At 39.5% G+C, this 17,248-nt stretch overlaps 3 protein-coding genes across 3 annotated transcripts; all 3 read right to left on the minus strand.

Moving 5' to 3' along the window:
• Positions 1–3,572: 3,572 nt before the first annotated feature.
• On the minus strand, positions 3,573–6,406 carry LOC106362120 (RNA demethylase ALKBH10B). Its single transcript, XM_013801951.3, has 8 exons — positions 6,149–6,406; positions 5,429–6,005; positions 5,149–5,276; positions 4,959–5,076; positions 4,769–4,876; positions 4,588–4,700; positions 4,361–4,515; positions 3,573–4,281 (listed from the first exon to the last, which is right to left on the minus strand). The coding sequence occupies exons 2-8, from the start codon at positions 5,916–5,918 to the stop codon at positions 3,792–3,794; spliced, it is 1,602 nt and encodes a 533-aa protein (XP_013657405.1). The 5' UTR covers positions 5,919–6,005; positions 6,149–6,406; the 3' UTR covers positions 3,573–3,791.
• Positions 6,407–8,851: 2,445 nt separating this feature from the next.
• Positions 8,852–11,306, minus strand: LOC106362121 (protein OBERON 3). Its single transcript, XM_013801952.3, has 2 exons — positions 9,557–11,306; positions 8,852–9,478 (listed from the first exon to the last, which is right to left on the minus strand). Exons 1-2 carry the CDS (start codon positions 11,196–11,198, stop codon positions 9,006–9,008), a joined length of 2,115 nt encoding a protein of 704 aa, XP_013657406.1. The 5' UTR covers positions 11,199–11,306; the 3' UTR covers positions 8,852–9,005.
• Positions 11,307–11,933: 627 nt separating this feature from the next.
• LOC106360214 (cyclin-SDS-like) lies at positions 11,934–15,815 on the minus strand. The gene is made up of 7 exons (XM_048766401.1): positions 13,904–15,815; positions 13,575–13,742; positions 13,127–13,293; positions 12,735–12,863; positions 12,468–12,648; positions 12,327–12,371; positions 11,934–12,231 (listed from the first exon to the last, which is right to left on the minus strand). The coding sequence occupies exons 1-7, from the start codon at positions 14,783–14,785 to the stop codon at positions 12,205–12,207; spliced, it is 1,599 nt and encodes a 532-aa protein (XP_048622358.1). The 5' UTR covers positions 14,786–15,815; the 3' UTR covers positions 11,934–12,204.
• Between the last annotated feature and the right edge of the window lie 1,433 nt (positions 15,816–17,248).

Consider the following 17,248-nt stretch of genomic DNA (forward strand, 5'->3'; position numbering starts at 1 on the left):
CACAATTTTGGTGGAGTCCGGGGGGAAACACAAGGGGTATGCACTGGAAATCATGGGATAAATTATGCATAAATAAGGAAGATGGGGGCTTAGACTTCAAAGATCTTACGGATTTTAACACGGCTATGCTTGCAAAACAGCTATGGCGATTGATAGAAAAGCCAAATATATTATTTTCTCGAGTTTTCAAATGACGGTATTACAGGAATGCATCACCCCTGGAACCGATCCGTTCATACTCCCCGTCATATGGATGGAGGAGTATTGTATCAGCTAGATCTCTGGTTAGCAAAGGACTAATTAAACGGGTGGGAACAGAATCATTTATATCTGTATGGAATGATCCATGGCTCCCAACCACTCGCCCGAGACCAGCAAACAAAAATCAACAACACAATTTTCCGGACCTTACAGTGGACTCTCTTATTGATCCAGTCTCACGAACTTGGAATTCGCAGGCAATTAGGAATTTGGTGGATCCCCATGATGTGAACATTATTGAAAGTATTCCTCTGTGTATAAATCAGATGGTGGATAGAGATGGCTGGCACTTTACTAACAATGGAAGATACACGGTAAAATTGGGATACCAAGTAGAACGAGTTTATCCGGATAAGGAAAAACCACTAGTTCTTTATGGACCCAATGTAGATATATTGAAAGCATTCTGTTGGAAAGTGAAATGTCCACCGAAACTGAGAAACTTCTTATGGCAATTGATCTCAGGATGCATAGCAGTCAAGAAAAATTTGAAGGCGGGAGGGATGCAAGGGGAGATATCTTGTGATCGTTGTGGAGCTCCCGAAGAATCCATAAATCATGTGTTCTTTGAATGCCCACCAGCGTGTCAGATTTGGGCTCTCTCAAAGATACCATCACATCCGGATAACTTTCCCACTGGTTCTCTCTTTACAAATATGGATCATCTCTTCTGGAGGGTACGCCCAGAAATGGACGATCATCAATTTGCATGGATTTTATGGTATATCTGGAAGGGGAGAAATAATAAGGTTTTTTGTAATATCGATGTTGAGCCGAGTGAAACACTAAGAATAGCAGAAACAGAGTCAATACTTTTGGCGGAAGCACAACTCCTAAATGCACATCGAGGAACACAACCAATAGAAGTGAGGACTGTACAATCTATTCAAGGGAGATGGTGTTTTACAGATGGGTCGTGGAAGGATAAAGATCTTTATTCAGGACAAGGTTGGTATAGTACCCTAGAGGGTTTTGATGGTTCAATGGGGACACGAAATGTTCGGCCATCTCTATCACCTCTTCATGCGGAGATAGAGGCTTTAATATGGGCAATGGAGTGTATGAAGAATTTGCATCAGTTTCAGGTCACGTTTGCAACGGATTGTTCTCAATTAGTGAAGATGGTTTCAGAATCAGAAGAATGGCCGGCATTTGAAGTGTACTTGGAAGACATAAAAGTTTTGATGGGAAGTTTCAGAAACACAAAGATCATTCATGTACCTAGAACGGAGAACTCTAGGGCGGACAGTCTAGCACGCATTGCCAGAAAATAACTGTCTTTCGTCGTTTACATGGATGCAGTGTTACCAGCTTGGTTCGCAGAGTCAATATGAATCTGTATTTGATGAAAAAAAAAAAGATTTGAATAGAATTTAAAAGTCTTTGTACCAATAACGAAAAATTTTAATTACTAAGATTTTAAGAATTCATAAACTAATAACAACAATACAATCTTCCAATTTTATAATTCCTCAAAATTCTTCCACCAATAACCCCTTTAGTTTAGTGTGCTTATACAACTTGATTTACAAGTTTTTCATGAACCATGTGTAAACGGTAGTTGTAGGGACACAACTGGGTCCGATTCTCACCCATAAAGATTAGATTAGATATGATACTGTCACACATCTTTTGTCCTATGCTCATATTCTCTTTAATCATTTTATAGATAGGATATATACAAATGTTTGGATTTATATGATAACACGATAAAACATAATATGCGGTTAAAAGAATGGCATGAATACAACCTTATGTTGTGGATTGAGTAATGGATGAGCAGTAGTTCAAACGACACACGTGTTTCTCGCATGACACATATGATTGTAAGAAACATTTTTACTCATTCAAATTTATATCCCAAAATAGATAGAGAATTCGGCAAAAAAAACACAAACTTTGCACGAATTACCAAAAATATCTGTACTCGAACTTGGCCAAAAAAAACATTTTACTTTTGTTGACTTTTTTACTTTATTAAGCAACTTAGATTGACTGACCATATTAACATACCGTGAACTCACATTTAAGATAACGTTAACTAGACGTTAAATGTTAGCGTTAAGTGAAACGACATCGTTTTCAAATGAGATGAAACGACGTCATTTTACATGATTTTAAAATAAAAGAAGTAGATCCTTTGTTTCGAACTCAGGTTGGTTGGGACAAATAGCAAGGCATTTTGCCACTGGGCTACTGACACTTTCAATGAAGTTACAAACAAATTTAATTTTATTTGGTACTGATTGAATATAAAAAAAATCTCTAAAAATTTAAAAAGATCTTTAAAATTCAAAAAAATATAAAAAAGTTCAAGAAAAAAGTAATATTAAAATTAAATTATAAATATTTTTTTTGTTAAAAATGAAAAAAATCCAAAATAATTTTAAAAATAAAATTCCAAAAATTTTAAAAATTCAAAGAAAATGAAAAAAATTAAAGTTACAATTATCAGCTAAAAATTAAAATCGCACTCATAATGGGTACAATATTTATTTTAAGCATTTTAATTTAATTTTAATATGTGAGTATCTTTTATGTGTGTATAATTAATTTCAACTTTTAGCAATTGTTTTTTAAAAAATGATAATTTTTAAGATTTTTGATTTTTTAAAAGAAAAAATAAAATTTTATTTTTAATTTTAGTTTCGAAATTAATTTTATAAAAAAAATCTATATTTTTTTAATTTTTTGAAATTTTAAAGATCTTTATAAGTTTTTATAGAATTTTTTTATATTCAATGCGTACCAAATAAAATTAAATGTGTTAGTAAATCCAATGAAAGTGTCACTAGCTTGGTGGTAAAATACTTTGTCATTTAACCCAATCAACTTGGGTTCGAAACCAGGGATCTACTTATTTTTGTTTTTTCATCTCATTTTGAAAATCGTTTCAATTAATGCCAACAATAAATAACATTAAATTTTTCTGTTAAATTTTCTGACGGCGTGCTAAATTGGCAAGTCAACAAAAACATTGTTAATTAATTCTAAAGTCAATGAAAGTTTTGTGTTTTTTTTTGTTTCTTTTGGCAATTCATGCAAAGTTGAGATTTTTTTTTGGCCGAACTCCCAAAATAAATATGATATCATTTCTAACACTTTGTGGACTTATTAGAGTGGAGAAATGATCAAAAGCGCCATGGCATGGTTCTTGGGACCCAACACATAAGGCCTCATTCATATCTTAAGCTTTGGAATCCCAAAATCATTTAAAAACAAAATATAATTTGAACTTTAATTTCTTCACAATCCAGAGAATAAATACAGAGAAGGCTTCTCTGTATAGCATATATATGAAGATGGAAGTGTTATGTGAAACGAGGGAGAAATATATAAATATTAATGGAAATGATAAACTAATTGTTTTGCCTTTGTTCCGTTTTTTTTTCCTAAGAAATCAATTTCTGAAATGGCAAAAAAAAAAAAGAGGCAACGTCTCATAAGAACTTGCCGCTCTTTTCACAGTTTAAAAACTGCAAAGCTCCATCTCCCACCTCGTTTCTCTCTATAAATCTTATCCTCTTCAGCTAATTGACCTGTTTACCGCCACCGCACTCATCAGCAGCGTTTCCGTTACAAGCTCCCTCTTTCGTCTTCATTTCCACCTGTTCTTGAGCTGAACCGGGTGGGAGGAAGACACCGGTTCCAGGGATGGGCATTCGAGGCTGTGGTGGCGCCTGGTGTCGTGTATGAGGCAGCAGTGGCCAGCTTGTTGCTCCAGGCACGACACCACCACCTGGGAACGGCATTGGAGGGGGAAGCGGAGGAGAAGGTGCTATGAAAACCGGCTGAACAGACGGTGTGGGCAAGACACCGGTGGTGGTGGGGATAACAGGGTAATGTTTTGGCTGACGGTTGTGATGATTTGGCGATCTGCTAAGCGGTGGTGGTGGACCCCAGTTAAGTCCGTTTCCCGGCTGAGACTTGGTGAAGGTGATGAGAATCCTCTGCTTTCGGATTGAGTGAATCGCAAACTTAGCAAGATCTGCTGATTTGCCTTCCACCACAAGAACCGATCTGTTTCAAAATACCAAACGTAACTGATGATAAGCATATTAAAAGATCAACACTTTTAGTGAAACTTGAATGGCTTTACCCGGGAGTGAGGGACAGCTTGAGAGAGCCCTTGTAGTCTCCTGGTTGATCAGAGACAATGACTCTTCCAAATGTCAAATCACATTCCGATAAGGACAAGATCCCAACAGGTCGTCCAAACCAGGGAGGGAACATATGAGGCTGCGAGTGATCTCCCTACGTTTCCACAAGAGAGTCACAAATGGTTTTAAGGGGTTTTCAACGAACTTAGCAACCAGTTTATTATACCTCGTTGAAGAAATCAATGATGCATGAGTCAGGTTTCACAGGTATGAATTGATTTGAGACCAAACGTTCAATGATGTCTGAAAGGAACGATGGGATTGGCTCTATTCTTCTCTCTGCATAAACAAAAATATATCTCCTGTTAACACCAATCCACAGAAACTATAGTTTTTAAGAACGTTGCCTTTGATAGTCTCATCATCAGGCCTGGTATCAGCAATGGGGAGACCGAGTTGGATCATCTCACGTCCATGTCCTCTATTTGGCCTTTTATAGCCCACAAATGCATCACCTATGTGACATCATGACATGAATCAACGAATTAAAAAACCAGTTATATATTATATTTTCTGTGCATAAAAAAGGATTCTTACTTTGAAGTTGACCTCTTCTTCCAGCGTTTCTCAGATTGTTTGCAAGAGAAATGAGTTGAGAAACTTCCTTTGCGTCGACCATCGAATCGTATAGCTTCAGTCCTTCTACAACATTAACCTACACACAGAGAAAGGAAAAAAACTCAGATCTTAGTATTGAAGGCTTAGAAGTATAAACTAACCAACTCACCATTTTCGCTTCATACATCTCTTGGACAACAAAAGTCTTTGCCATGCTTGCGGTACACTCTTTATCTTTCTCGTCCTGCGTCTGCTCAGAACTGAGATTGTTATCACTCTTCAATTTCTCGCTACCATCTGTCCCAAATACATATACACCAGTAAAGACTCTAGAGACTAGAAACAAGCAAGATTCCACTATCAACATGTCCCACAATATATACATTGCACAAGATTCAACAACCAAGAAGTTTACTTTTCTTACAAGCAAGCAAAGACTACTACATTACCTCTCCTCTCCTCACCAACAGATACTGCCTTATCACCACTTGCTAGCTTAGATTCAATCTTGTAACCATCCGAATCCGAGCGATGCCCGTTTCTCACCATTGTCCCACCTCCTCTATAACCACCATGATGATGCTTGTTAAACCCATTCCCTGATCTCCTTCCTCCAATCTGATCGGAGTTGTAATGCCTTTGAGGCATCATCGTCTTCTGTTGCCGCTTCCAAGCAGCTTGCTCCAGAGCGTAGGAAACATCCGCGATGGGGAAAAAATGCTGCATATAAAGAACCTGAGACCAGCTCGATTGACGCTGTTGGATGGCTGAGACCACGCCCTCGTATTCGTTGTGATCCCCAATCGCTATTAGATGCTGGCAGAGCGAGTCAATGATCGCGTTGGCCGCAGCGAACTCCCCGCGGATCCACGAGATGAACCCGTCTCTCCCGTCCAGGATCCAGTTTCCGGGAGCAACATTGCCAGGTGGCATTGCCATTGGTAAAGGAAGAAAATTGGTTTTTTTTTTTTTTTTTTTTGGGTTTCGTTATCAGACAGAACTCATAGCTCTGTTCTTCAGACAGATCTGCAGAATTCAACAAGATGACATAGTTAATACTGGAAAAAAAAACTCGACTTTAACGTAATTCAGACAAAACCCATGAAGAAAGTCGATGACTTTAGGATTTAAACACAAAAAAAAAAAAGACAGGAGTAAGGAAGAATCACCGTGAATGTGAAGGTTTTTAAGAGTGAAGCAGTACAGATCTGGAAATGACGTCTTCTTCACGGTGAAGCTGAAGTGAATAAAGAAGAGTGGAGAAGTAATCTAGTTAAAGTGATGGTGTGTGAATTAAGGGAAGCTTCCTAAAAGGCGAGACGAAAGTGTGAGAGGAGAGGAGAGATCGATCTAGGGTTTTTGAGTGAAAGAGGTGTAAATAGAGGGGTTTACAGCTAATTTTTGATTAGTTAAGAGGACGCATGCGCGTTTAAGAGTCTAAAACGGTGGCGGTTAGATCACGTCATATCTCTCAATCTCACTTTTTTTTGCTTTCGATCTAATGGGCCTCCTTATGATCCAATATACCGTGATAAGATTACATGGGTCAAATATGGGCCTACAAGATTGATTGTAGGTTTTGTTTGTTTGTTCTTTTTTCCTTGCAGCAGATTCCATCTTTTGTAGAAAGGACTGTTTTGGTGTGCAAACGACAAATGTGATAGGTGTGATATCTAATCGGGGCATGAGAGTGGTTATTTGACATTTGATTCTAAATTTGACTTTTGGATGTTTTTCTTTGTTATTATTTCATCTTTGATGCTTTTTTTTTTTTTTTCCATCAGGTTTATATTATTAAAAGCAAATGGGTCACTCCCAGATACAACAGAAACACCAAAGGCCCAAACATAAACGGGCTACAACATACGGCCGAAGCCCCAAACAACTTAGACGGCCCCTCGGCCCAACCTTACAAAACCGGACGATCAAGGCCCATGAGAGAAACAAGGAAGCAGAAGAAGAGACACGGGGATGATCTACACCATTCAGACCGGCATGCGTTTCTCCGCCTCAACTTGCCCTTCATCGACTCCGGAAGAAACCGGAAGAGATCGCCGGACCGCTCGTTTCGCCGGAGCTCAGATACCCGCAGAGCCTCCACCGAAACCACCTATTTACCTTGCTTTTACAACATGTCGGAGGTCTTTCTCAAACCATCGAGATCTCCCCCGACACAACCAAACTTCCAACCACTAGAGAAATCATCGTTCTACCCGCACTGTCAACACGCGGAAGAGATCAATCGAAACACGAGATCATCTCCGCCTTTGAACCGCTTAAAACCCTAGACGCGCGCATCGAGAACCACCTAATTGTTGACTTGACCGACTTCACCTCGGCGGAGAGCTTCATCATCAAAACGAGAACTCCTCCGCCCTGACCCAGAACCACCTAGACAGTAACCACTTCTAGCTTCGCACTAAACGAACAATAGTAACCTTGACCCAAAAGCTTCGGGTTTCTCATCGGCAGCGCGGATCTATGAAAGCATCCGCACTCCGTCACCAAACCGGCGAAGGTAAATCTAAGGAAGACTCCCTTCCCGGGAACTTGAACCGGCGTCGGCGGAGCTGAAGGAGCCTCCACCCCCCGGAGAAAAGCCGGCGACGACGGATCTGTGGTAGCCTCCATCTCCCGGAACCACAACTCGAACATGCAATCCGATCTTCTCACGCCACGGCCTCCACGCGAGCGCGTCGTCCCTCCAAGCGAGGAAACCACCTTGGATGATGGCTCCAATCCAGAGCTCCGACAAGGCACTAAGGTCAGCTCAGCGACGTCTCTTCCGATTCACTCCCTCTCATGCTCCTCTCTCTCCTCCCCGAATTCCTCAGCCGTCTCCGCTCTTACCACCTCCCTCCCTGCGATTCCGCTTCTAATCTCTCCCTCGACGACGGCTCCATGATAGCCTCGGGACTCGCCAACATCATCGTCTTCGAGCAGCGGTTCTTTGGGCGGCGTACCGATGACCTCCGCGGAGGAGTTTTTCTCCAACTGTCAGATCAAGCCGATGAAGCTCTCTTCCCACCTCCAGAAGCCTCAGGTCTTAGCGCCGCTTCTGGATCTTGAAGAAGAAGACGAGGAAAAGGGGAAGGCGGAGGGTAGGCGAGGGAGAAGGGGAGAGAGAGAGAGACAGAACCTCTCCCTTCATCTTTGATGCTTACGGTAAGTTATTTTTGCATATTTTATACTTTTAGTCATAGTGATAAATTTCCACGTCAGAAAGCAATTTCAACGGTCCGGAAAGTTTCGTGCCACTACCACTTGTTATAGTTTTGTTAGGATTGAGCTAATTTGCTCAAGAATTGAGAATTTGTACTTCCTACGCACACAGCTTCTTCCCTATTTGCACTCTATACCATATTTCCTTCCAATTTTCTTTTCCCTATCATTATCATTTTCTCACAATTCAATGGTATTCTACTCTTCTTAGGATATTAAGCTAATTTGCTCAAGAATTTATCTTTTTAAATGTCTTAAGTGGTATATTAACCCATGTTGCTCAAAAAAAATGTGGTATATTGACCCAAAAGAATGTAGTGTTATTGTTTTAGCCTTTATCTATTGAGATTAGTTAACTAAAACATTTGTATTCCAGAAAAAAAGAGAGAACTAAACTATTTTTATCTTTATATTCAAAAGTGAAATGTTTAAGTTTTGGGTGAAAAAATTCCGCAAAATTCACCTAACGACAAGTATTTCAGCTTATTTAACTAAGAATTTTATTTCTCCAAAATAAAATTCAAGCATCCACTGATGATTGTCTTATTCATTTTCATTTTTTTTGTACAGCATAATTGCATATGATTTACTTTATACAAAATAAATGTATCATACAATAAGCACATATTAAACATGCATAGTTGTTAATATAAGCAGAGAACCGAAATTATAGATTAGAAAGAAGAAAAAAAACACATTCAGAAGGCAATTCCCATCAAGAGAAATAATTAAAGCACTCAAGACTGATGTTTCCCACAAAAGTAAATAAATGCATAACTGAAAGACTCTGTTTTTCAGATTCCTTCATACCAATTGTTGTCTTGTACTTTCCATTCTCTTCAGCAACCCTGCGATCTCAGACTCCATCCTCAGCTTCATGTTCCTGTAATCGCAGTGCGAGTTCTCAAGCTTCTTCAACTCCTCCAGCTTATTCCTCCTCCTCTCTTCCGTCTCCTTCAGACACAGCCGAGCTATCTTCTCCGCGTACTCCTCCTCCATCTTCTCCGTCTTCATTTCTGTCATCCTCTTGAAACTCTCCGCCTCTATCCTCGCCTCGTCCGCTTTCTTCTGGAACATTCTCGTTTCAGCCTCCTTGATCCTCACCATGCTCTCCAAACTATCGAAACTGTTCATCATCGCATCTGCTAACGCAAAGCCCTTCTTCATTTGGTCCTTGGACGTTGAAGGCGTCACGGATGCCTCGTCTTTTCTGTAGCTCGATTCTGCTACAACTGTTTGCTCTTTCGGTTCAGGAAACTCTGATACCGACTCTGCATCTGCAAGACACAAAGAATCAAACTTTTAACGTATAGAATCCATAAGCTTCTGTTGAGGCTCGTGTGAGCTAAACTTACAGTTGAAAAACTGAATGATGAAGTTAGAAGCATCTTGCGGAGAGATCTGTTTACTCTCCAGCTTCTTAACCATCTCACTAGCTTTGAGATGCAAAGCTTTGCCTTTACCATCATCGCTCCCACTAAAAACCTTTCCAACGCAGTCAAGCTCCTTGACAAGAGTCTCAGCCCCCCAGTTCTTAGCGCAACACACGAACACATCCTTAACGAACCCAAACATCTCCGACTTGTGAGCGCATCCAACGCAATGGAACAGCATCTCGGTCCTTCCTCGAGGACCTTTCACGCTATTCCCCGGTTTGATCAGATTCTCCCGAATCCCACACGCAGCGTGACACCAATGAGAACACACATCACACCCCACCCAACTACAAGTATTGCTAGCCGAATCAAACCTCAAGCAAACCGGACACATACAAGAGCTGCAAAAGCCTTTGTTTTTCGAACAGATCTTGCACTCACAGTCATCAACAGGTAACAGACTCTTGCAATTAACATTCCTGCATCTCAAGAAGAGGAAAATCTCCACAAGCTCGTTCATAGGGATTCTGATTTTACCAGAGAGGAAGTACTTAAGCCCCGTTCTCACGGATACAAGAATGTCCAGCTGGTCCTTGACGCATTTGGAGAGCGTCTCTTTGCAAAGATCGGATCTTTTGTCGATGTGGCTCTGAAGACACGTCAGCTTCTCCTTGTGCTCGGGAGAGTCGATCAAGTTTCTCAAGTACTCTTTAGCTGCTTCCAGGGTCTCTTCAGCCATCCCTTGGATAATCAACGCCACGGAAGAGATAGACTTCGAAACGATGTCGTAGAGGACCTTCTCCGATCTAACCGCGTCGTCTTCTTCCGGATTGGGTAATTTGGCGGCGACGGCTTCGGTCCCGGGACGAGCTGGGAGCTCGGAAGGGAAGAAGGAGTACTCGGAGGAGTTCGAGGGTTTGCCGGAGAAGGGATTGACCGCGAGGACTCCGCCGCCGCCGCCGTCGCCGACGGGTCTGAATCGGCTGTGGACGGATCCGTTGGTTCCTTCGCCGGCGCACCAGACGTGATCGGAGGTCTCGAAGTCCGTGGAGTTTCGAGTCATCGAGCAGCTCATGTTGTGGGAGAAAGGGTGGGAGTGGGAGTACGACGCCGTCGCCGCCGTGAAGTCGTTCGAAAACGACGCCGTTCGCTCGCTGCTCGCTACCCTCGGCCTTTTGACGGCGTTTGAGGCCGTCAGAGATAGAGAGACGTCGGGGAGAGATAGAGAGAGGTTTAGCGTCTCGATCTTATTATTCTCTTCTTCTTTGACGACGTCATCGTCGTGATGGGCCTTTCGTTTGGTTTCTCTGAGGTTGAAGAAGTCTCTCTCGATCCGCTTCTCGTCGTAGCTTGGATTCTCGGAGATGGTTGTTACCACTTCTTTCCCCTTTTGGTCAGCGATTTTCTCGGAGAGGTCGCGGTTCTCGCCGCAGAGGTAGCTGAGAGTGAGCTCGTTTCCTGATCTGGGCGAGGATTTAGAAGGAGACCCATCGAGGTTACTGGACCGGACGCTGATTCTCTCAGGTTGATTGTTGTTGTTGTTGAGATGAGAGAATAGAGGCTTTGATGTTTTGGTTCGAGAGCATTCGCCGTCGATAGCGAGATCTTTCTCTCCTATCATGGCGTTGGATAGAGAATCTGGGAGAGAGAATGAGAAAATAAAGGAGAGAGAGAGAGAGAGATGGAATAGTTTGGTCGTCTTAATTGCAAAAGCAGTAATAAAGTAAGAATTACGAGGGTAGTTTGTCATTGTCCAGCAGTATAAGTAAACGGCTGTTTTTTTTTTTTGAAGTGTTCACACGAGTCACGAGACGCGGTTTTTTCGTCACGTTTCGATAAAGTTAAACAGTCCTCTCGAATAAATATCCCATTACTCAAGAGGGCATTTATCCGGCGTTACATCTCTTTCCTTTCAAGTTTCAAACAAAGATGAATATAAAAAGTGTTATTGACGTACTAAATAGAAATAAAGTAAGCTAAAGTGAATGGCTTAATAATTGTATAATCAGAAACAAAATTATAATAAACAATATTACAGTCCTATTAGGTGATTTAGGTATCAAGAATATATAAAGGGGGTAGACCAGGTCGGAATCTAAATATTCGAGCAAAAAGTCAACGCGTTACGTATTATTGATGCCCAACTTGTTATATTCTTATCTCTGTTTTGTAAGCACTTGTGCCACTTAATAAGATAACAATCTTGGTCAACTTTTGAGTACAGCCACCAATGAGCTTTAGTTAAGGCCCATTATAAACCCAAGGCAATTTCTTGATTTTGTAGTTGAACATGATAAATCTCATTGATCTTAGAAACAGAGACTTTGTTTCCTGATCAATCAAAAAACAGAATAAATGAACAAGAAAATGATTTTTAATAAAATGGGAGTGTAGTGTATTGGGAAAAATAAGCAATAAATTTTGGTGGCGACACAAATAATTGGGTATTAGTATGCCAATACAACAGCTAAAAAGTCCAGAGATCAAGTATATAAATCTGTAGAGGCATTGCTTAGTTTATACCAATTATATACTATTTGTTTAATAAATGGTAATAATAACCTGTGAGTTCGTATGGGGAGTATACTGTGTTCTGGTTTGGGGGGGTATTTGTTGTTGTTGATTGCTTACTGCCCAAGGAACCATTCCAGGCTCTGTATATAGAAACACTAATTTAAAACTCCTTCCCTAACCCTCTTAGTGGAGAATAAGTGGTCTGATTACTATGAGAGTGATGTTTAAAATATACCTTGACGCATTCATGCAGGTCGTTATCTTTTGTTCTAACATGAACCTGCAGAAGGAGAGAGAAAAGAGGTTTGGGATTGTAATTATTCTGTATATTCTTGAAATCAAAAAGTATTTAAAGTAGTGTTGAAGAGACTGGTACCTTTACGACTCGTTGGTAGGCTGAGATTTTGTTGTGTTTGATGCAGGCAAGAACTACGAGTCCGGCTGCTACACTCGAGGGCCAAAAACAGAGTTGTGTGTGATCGGACAGTGACGCAACGGCAAAGGATTTGGCTACCCTTTCAACTTCTCGATTAGCTCGAGCAGCTTTTAGGTAAAACCTGAGAAGTATAAAAGATAGTTATTATGTATCTTTCAGTGTGCATGTGTCTCGGAACAGAAAATATATAGTAATAGAGGTTTTTACCATAAGAAGTTAAAGATTGTGGGTGAGAAGCATTTGAAGTTGAGGACTTCTAGAATCAGCCACTCCATTGCCACCACTTCATGACGGCTATACTTTAGGTTCTCAATGTAGAAGTTCCTTTTCCGGATGCTACATAGATGGAGGAAATATCAGGTGAGCAGCTTTCTAGACGGCTATGTGTGTGTTGAAAGGGTTTTACCAAAAAGAGCTTTCTGGAAACAGAATTCAATATTTGACAGACATGACTATATAGGATTTGTATCTAGACTATTAACCTATTATCAGTGAATAATACTCAGTTTCTTGAAATGGTCCTTTTCTTATTCCTATTCAAAACATTTATTTAATGAACAGAAAAGGTCAGAATAATGAAGATGGATAATGGTTAGTACCTATTGTAAAGTTGGTTTTCTTCAATCCTGGTGGCCAGAGTAAGACTCGCAATCCCGACTAGTACTAGAGTCCTCTCGCTGTTGAAGGATCCTTTGCTCAAGAATCGATCCAGCAGACTAACTCCTAGAAACAAGGTCTCTTGCTGAAACCCCATGTCAGAACATTGCTGCGTATAGTCAGAGAGAAGACAATCAGCTACAAAAGATTACCATAGCTAAGCTGATACATATATAAACCATATAAGGTTCGGAGGTGGGCTATAGATTTCCTCAGGCTAAAACACCTTATAAGCCAGCACCAAGATCTCCAAATATTAGTTCTTAACATCAGTAACTACCATAAATGGATCTTCAAATTGCATTTCCCTTTACAATCGTCTCTTACTGATGTGTATATTTCTGAGATTTAACATTCAGATGCATATAAGAACAGAATGATAATGTTCACCTCCACAATCCATCGAACCATGATCAAGCGTAGACGAGGGATGAAATCAGCGTGGTCCATCCTGGAGCAGTAAGCCTTAGCACAGTCACGCAAATACGCATGGCTTCTCTCTCTTTCCCTCAGCATTTGATAGCTCTCTTCCACCTCTTCATCTTCAAATCTTACCAGCTAAACGAAAACGTATATTCAAGATTCATTCCATGATAAAATATCCGATTCAAATGCTAAGGACATTTTAGAACAAATCTCAGATCAAATTAGACTAGCAAATCGAGTGAAACTTCAAGCAATTAACCACACCTTCAATCTGTAATCTAAATAGCACTTACTTCAGAGTGAATTTCACGGTTTTGATCATGGCGAGAAGATTCGAAACCGTTGGGAATCGTGGATCTACAGAACTGTTCCTTGTACTGAAGGTACAGAGAGCGAGTATGTGAAACTGGAGAACCAGAGCTAGATTTCTCAGAGAATTGGCTTCCGGAATCGAAGTACATTGACGGAGTGTAATCCGATGAATCGAGGTCGGAGGACTGCGAAAATATCTGGGAACGCTGCTCCGATAAATCATCCTCGTAATCGTCCGAAACATCTTCGCCGGAGAACGTCTCCGTGCAAGCGAGATCGGAGACGCATCCGACTGTCTCAACCTCCGGCTTCAGTTCCTTTACCTCTTCCATGAATCCGCTCCGTTTGGAGATTTCGGTTTCTTCGTTATCGCCTCCGAGCTTCGAGCAAGACTCCACCGCCGAAACGAATGAAACGACGTCGCTCTCCTTACTCTCGGCGAATGTCACGTCGGATCGTGTGAAGGACGATTCGCTTGCTTCAGTCTCATCTATGATCTTCTCCTTGGTTAGCTTAGAGTATGATCTAGTGATCCTCCGAAACTTCGGATCAGCGATCGTCTCCTTCTTTACATCTTTACCAGGTCGAGAAACTTCTTCCTCTTCAATTCGATTCTTCCCGAAGCTCTTCTCGACTCTGCTAGAACCGCATGAAACGTTGTCGTCGACTGCAGAGAGCAAATTGGAGCAGGAATCAACGGAAGCAGCGGATACTCCTACTTCCTTGTGAGAGAGAGGTGGCTGGATAGCAACTGGAGAGATCTGAGCTCTCTTCCGGCGAGACGGAATCGACCGAAGCTTCTTCCCGGCGAACGGCGTCGGCTCAGCCTTGCGCTTTGAAATCCTCGACGCGATCTCCTTCATCCTTTGACACGAAAACTTCCCCGCAGATATTTTCAAATTCGAATTTAGAGTTCAAATTCGAAAATGGAAGTTCGTTTTGGTTAGTTGGTTAGAGACTAGAGAGCATGATGCAGTTATGGAAGTTTATAGCGTGAGGATGGTGGAAAGTGAGAGGGGGTTTTGATTCGCCGCGGGTAGGTCTACGTGAACCTACTTTTTCCACTAATTTTAGTGCCGCAAATCGCAACCTGGACGCTAGTCTCCTTTCTCACTGTAGATCAGCGTTTGCGTTTTGAATTTATGCACTTTGTATGAGTCACAATTACAACAGCTAAAAGCATGCAGTTTGATTATTACTTCAACTGGTTGGTATATTTTTTAACTAGCGGTTTGCTCACGCTTTCGCGCGGATTATTCGGTTTAATATTTATGATTTTGTTGGATAATTTTCATCATCAATAGATATAGAGTTATGATTTGAACTTTTTTTATTATAGTAATGAAGTGGGATGGTAGGAGCTGATATTGAAGTTGAAACCCTTAAAATTTTTTTTTTTTTTAAATCGTAGTTGCAGGACATGAGCTTTTAGAACTGAACTCTTTAGACACTTTCTGATAATTGGTTTTCATGCTTCCCTTTCTACCGGTTGAGGAATGTTTTAAGTGAGCTTCTTCTGGGAGATTTGGATGTTGTTATGTTATTGTTTTGAAATTATTTATTCGTTTTAGGAAAATTTGGTGTGGCATTCAAGACTTTTTTTTGTTATATGAGGTGATCTAACCGCGATGATGATGTTGTAGGTCAGATTTCAAGTGGATTTGTTGAAGTTTTTGTTGACTTTGTAATAATTTACAGGCTGATGTGGAGAAACTTTGGTTGGTTTCAGCAAAAAAAAATTGGTTGGTTTCCGTTCATGTTCGGCCTCTGTGTTAATTTAAAATTTGTTAATCATATCAATTTATGAATATACGGCGAGTGTGGGGTGTGCCTTATATTTAGTTAATTGGAATAAAAGAAGAAATTACAGCAGAGAAAGGAGAGGAGAAGTGAGATGGAGAAGAAGAAGCTACAGCTGAGGAAGGAGAGGAGAGAGTTTACAAGAACCGTCTCTTGCTTCCCCTAATGCATAGTTGCATCCTACACTAATATATGACAATGTTGAAAGAGGTTTAGAACCTTTCTTGTCTCTGTTTTTCAAGAAAATAGCGATTTTGTAGTGATTATTCCACTGATTTAGATAGTATTATGAAGTTTTACTAATTAATTGATAAAAAATTAGAACGATTCTCATATACCATAAAAGAGAGTTTAACATACATTAATATAAATTTAGAATGTCGTCAGAAAATTTAGAACAACAATAAAAAGTATAAGTTTTAGTATATAGAGCGTTTAAGGTAAAACTCAATATTTTCGTAGGGGTTAACACATAGATTTTGAGAAAAATTCAAAAAACATGATAATATTGCTTTAATGCATAGTTGTCTCACGTACTAATATATGATGATGGTCGAAGAGGTTTGAAACTTTTGTTGTCTTCATTTCTTTAGAGAATATCGATTTTATAATTGTTAGTCCACTAATTTAGGGAATATATGAAATTTCACTATATTAATTTATAAAAAAAAATTGAACGATACTCATTTACCATGAAAGACAGTTTAGCATACATTAATAAAAATGTAGAATGTGGTTAGAATTTTAAAACAACACTAAAAATTATAGTCTTCAGTATATAAGGCATTTACCTAAATTTAATATTTTTGACATTGATAAAAAAATTAGAACGATTCTCATATACCATAAAAGAGAGTTTAACATACATTAATACAAATTTAGAATGTCGTCAGAAAATTTAGAACAACAATAAAAAGTATAAGTTTTAGTATATAGAGCGCTTAAGGTGGTAATTATACCGATTTTTTAGAGTATTATGAAGTTTTACTAAATTAATTAATAAAAAATTATAACGATTCTCATATACTATGAAAGAGAGTTTAAAATACATTAATACAAATGTAGAATATGGTTAGAAATCTTAAAACAACACTAAAAAGTTTAGGCTTTAGTATATATATCGTTTAACGTAAAACTTAATATTTTCGTAACATAGATTTTGAGAAAAATATAAAAAATATAACAATATTGCTTTAAAACATAGTTGCCACATGTACTAATATATGATGATGGTCAAAGAGGTTTGGAACCTTTTTTGTCTACATTTCTCATTTTATATTGGTTAGTCTACTAATTTATGGAGTAAATGAAGTTTTACTAAATTAACTTATAAAAAATATTGACAGATGCTCATGCACCATGAAAGAGAGTTTTTTATACATTAATACAAATGTAGAACGTGGTTAGAAATTTTAAAACAACACTAAATATTATAGGCTTGAGTATATAAAATATTTACCAAAATTCAATATTTTTGCTGAGGTTAAAACATAGATTTTGAGAAAATTTCAAAAAATATGACAATA

The sequence above is a fragment of the Brassica napus genome, chromosome C8 (assembly GCF_020379485.1).
Source record: "Brassica napus cultivar Da-Ae chromosome C8, Da-Ae, whole genome shotgun sequence".
NCBI classification, from domain to species: domain Eukaryota; kingdom Viridiplantae; phylum Streptophyta; class Magnoliopsida; order Brassicales; family Brassicaceae; genus Brassica; species Brassica napus.

What these genes read in the sequence shown, in the direction of transcription:
- LOC106362120 (XM_013801951.3), bottom strand. Translation starts at nt 5,918, where the DNA reads ATGGCAATGCCACCTGGCAATGTTGCTCCCGGAAACTGGATCCTGGAC. An exon ending in TGTTGGTGAGGAGAGGAGAG is followed by an intron (nt 5,277 to 5,428) that starts GTAATGTAGTAG and finishes TATTTGGGACAG; the next exon opens with ATGGTAGCGAGAAATTGAAG. An exon ending in AGATGTATGAAGCGAAAATG is followed by an intron (nt 5,077 to 5,148) that starts GTGAGTTGGTTA and finishes CTCTGTGTGTAG; the next exon opens with GTTAATGTTGTAGAAGGACT.
- LOC106362121 (XM_013801952.3), bottom strand. Translation starts at nt 11,198, where the DNA reads ATGATAGGAGAGAAAGATCTCGCTATCGACGGCGAATGCTCTCGAACC. An exon ending in CATCATTCAGTTTTTCAACT is followed by an intron (nt 9,479 to 9,556) that starts GTAAGTTTAGCT and finishes TGTGTCTTGCAG; the next exon opens with ATGCAGAGTCGGTATCAGAG.
- LOC106360214 (XM_048766401.1), bottom strand. Translation starts at nt 14,785, where the DNA reads ATGAAGGAGATCGCGTCGAGGATTTCAAAGCGCAAGGCTGAGCCGACG. An exon ending in TGGTTCGATGGATTGTGGAG is followed by an intron (nt 13,294 to 13,574) that starts GTGAACATTATC and finishes GACTATACGCAG; the next exon opens with CAATGTTCTGACATGGGGTT. An exon ending in GAAAACCAACTTTACAATAG is followed by an intron (nt 12,864 to 13,126) that starts GTACTAACCATT and finishes CCATCTATGTAG; the next exon opens with CATCCGGAAAAGGAACTTCT.